The sequence below is a fragment of the Vigna unguiculata genome, chromosome 5 (genome assembly GCF_037176805.1).
Source record: "Vigna unguiculata cultivar grain cowpea cultivar isolate G323 ecotype 2 chromosome 5, ASM3717680v1, whole genome shotgun sequence".
NCBI lineage: Eukaryota > Viridiplantae > Streptophyta > Magnoliopsida > Fabales > Fabaceae > Vigna > Vigna unguiculata.
In genome coordinates, this window is record NC_140796.1 from 47,580,333 (window position 1) to 47,583,344 (window position 3,012).

The following is a 3,012-nucleotide window of genomic DNA, read 5'->3' on the forward strand; positions in this document are numbered from 1 at the left end:
AACATACTAGGTGTCTCCTTGGTTTATATTTTTACTTTTTGTGTGACTCGTTCTTTGTATATATACTATGATGTTGTATATGGATTAGAAGACCTCATTTATTCCTACATTATTATATATATATATATATATATATATATATATATATATATATATATATCATAAAAAACTATAAAGTAAAAATTGTTAAGTATATTAATTGTTGAAAATTAAAAGTTTTTTACTATTTTATTATCATTTGAATAATTTTATGTAAATTAACAAATTTATACGATATTTCTACTTTACAAGAAACCGCTTTTAAATAAAACTAAAGTTTAAAACTAGTTTTTACCAACCGGTTTAATTTTAAAAGGAACTTTTTTCAACTTTTAAAATAACATGGGCAGTGGTTTCTGTCGTGTTTTAGTTCTTACTTTTAAGTCTGGTTTGGGAAATAACTTTTGTGTGGGAATGAAAGAAAAAGGCTTAGACAAGAGAAAGACATAAAAAAAAAGGAAGTGAGATATAAAATATCATAAATCTCATACTTTTTAAAATTCTATTTATTTTCTCTTACACTAAGAAACCAACATTAATTTCCATCAGTTTTCTTTTCTTTTTCTTAACCTTAAGCACAACATATTATTTGCATGATTAAAGGTTAGGCAGTGGCTAATCTTCAAAATATATTTTGAGATGCAAAAAAATTTTCTTTTATAGATGTATATAAAATTGAAAAGGTCAAATATATAAAATTTATAAAATTTATAAAAGAAATACTTTATTTATATGTTAACTTTTGTTTGTGTAAAAAATATTTCGGGGGACAAAGCCTCTCTAACGAACAAAGAAGCTTTACACCGGTTATAGGGTTAGGACTTATTTGAGAAATTTGGAAACATAAAAACCGATAATATTCTACTTTTACTTTCTATTTGTTTTTTTTTTTTAAATTGCATGATTTTACTTTCTATTTTAATCTTTAACGAATAAAAAATGTGAAATAAAAACGCCACTACTAAATAAATAATTACAATAGGAGTACTTTTTCTAAAAAGAAACAAAGAGAGTTCTAAATTCTCTATTATTCGATTCTTATAACAACAACAAAAAATCAATCTTTAAATAAAATTTTATTTAACTTTGAACACAATCAATTAACTTTTATAGAGTTCTTCTAGGTTTTAAACAAGTCATTATTGATAAAGAATATAGGTGTAAAGCATTGCTTCTTAATGAACCAAATTTGTATATTTGATGGTTTACTATTGATGAGGAGTAGTGAGTGAATGTGAAACTCAAAAGACAAGATAGACTCATTATTATTAACCTTCTGCATTAATTCAAAAAGCTAGGGCATTCATATTCAAAAGACAACAACCACAACTTAAAGTTCTGTGGCTGCGTTATACGAGTTACATCTGAAATGGGTTGATGATTGGATGTATAAACCCAAAAATAAACATAAAATTGTGACATTTCAACAGTGTTTCAAGCGACCTACTTTCCAAATGGGAAAATCTATGCGTTTCCAGTCTCCACATGTCCGTCCACAAATCTTTTCAGTCTCTCAATCAAAACGGTTGTTCCTAAGTTACAGGATTGCTGAATCTGCATAAAACAAGAAACAACAATTGATTAATGAAAGAAAAAAGAAAAAAGACAAAGGGAATATATCTGAGGCAACACGGTTGGTACCTCCGCGTTCAGAACATGTAGCGATGAGGTCCCAGATGAGCGTGAGGAATGAACCGTTTTGACTTCTATGTTGTCTTCATGCAGCATACGAATAATTTCCCTCAAAATGAACTGGTCCTCGAAGCCACACACCAGAGTGATTCGTAGCGAGGAACCCAGTTCATGAACCTCAAGTTTTGTTGATGCAGAAGAACCAGAACACCCACTACGAGATCTCTTCCTTTCCCTTAAACTTTCTCTGTGCTTCTCCGCCATCTGCACCTTACTTTCTAGGTTCTTGATGTGGTTGATAGCCTCGTCTATTTGATCAGCACGTGATAATGGTTCACCCTGCGTTCAATGTTGTGTGAGTTAATTACCCTCAAACCATTGCACACACACAACTTCAGCGATACTGATGAAGTTCATACTTTAGATCTGGATATGCAATAAATGAAACTACTATAAATCAAAACACACATAATGTTTTACAAAAAACATGACTTTTTCATCCAAGCAAGATGGTTGAAAGAGAGAGAACAAAACAAACCCTGGGATTAGTGTTGTTAGGGAGAAGAGAGTTAAGCTGGGAACAGAGATTCTTCATATGGATTCTCCTGTTTTTTTCTATAGTTTTTCTTTCCATCGCTTTGGATGAAGAGGGTTGATCTCCCTGCTGAAGATCAGCCATTGATGGTGTTGATATTCTAAGATTTATTACAATCTAGGGTTCTATGAAAATGGTCTGGGGAACCTGTAATTATATAGTTATATAATAATATTTCCGTGTTTGGATTCTTATTTGCTTCTAGCTCTTTAAAATTTACTTGGACTGTTTTTTTTTATAAGCTAAATTCAAAATAGTTGTATTTTATCTTTACATTTATAAAGAGTAAAATAAATATATAATAAGGAATTTTTATATTACTTTGAAAAGAATTGTTCAAATATAGGTTCTGAATAAAAGTCCTGCATTTGATTAAGTTGGATTATTATTTTAGCTAATACTATACATTCTTTTATATATATATATATATATATATATATATATATATATATATATATATATATATATATTTGTATGTATTAAATTTTGTTATTGTATGTATTTATCTCGTTTTTTGTTACATCTTTTATTTTTTATTTTTCTCTTGCCCAATGAGGTGTAACATTTTAAAAGAGAGCATTTTTTTATTATATAGTTTGAATTACTTTTGTTATAGAGAGAAAATAAGAAATAACAAAAGAAGTTGAACTGGGGAAGGCGAAAATTTTACAGAATACAATATTTAATAGTTATGATTTATTTTAAAAGAGAGATAATATATACATAAATAATGATTTTTTAAATGA

The 3,012-nt window shown here is 28.3% G+C and overlaps 1 protein-coding gene across 1 annotated transcript; it reads right to left on the reverse strand.

The window, feature by feature from the left end:
- Window positions 1–1,280: 1,280 nt before the first annotated feature.
- LOC146886498 (transcription factor bHLH162-like) lies at window positions 1,281–2,372 on the reverse strand. Its single transcript, XM_085673033.1, has 3 exons — window positions 2,210–2,372; window positions 1,681–2,010; window positions 1,281–1,593 (listed from the first exon to the last, which is right to left on the reverse strand). The coding sequence occupies exons 1-3, from the start codon at window positions 2,348–2,350 to the stop codon at window positions 1,504–1,506; spliced, it is 561 nt and encodes a 186-aa protein (XP_085529159.1). The 5' UTR covers window positions 2,351–2,372; the 3' UTR covers window positions 1,281–1,503.
- Between the last annotated feature and the right edge of the window lie 640 nt (window positions 2,373–3,012).

Excerpts from the sequence above, each read along its gene's own strand:
- LOC146886498 (XM_085673033.1), bottom strand. The coding sequence starts at position 2,350 with ATGGCTGATCTTCAGCAGGGAGATCAACCCTCTTCATCCAAAGCGATG. Across the intron at positions 2,011-2,209 it reads CTAACAACACTAATCCCAGG|GGTGAACCATTATCACGTGC; the intron begins GTTTGTTTTGTT and ends CATTGAACGCAG. Across the intron at positions 1,594-1,680 it reads TACATGTTCTGAACGCGGAG|ATTCAGCAATCCTGTAACTT; the intron begins GTACCAACCGTG and ends TGTTTTATGCAG.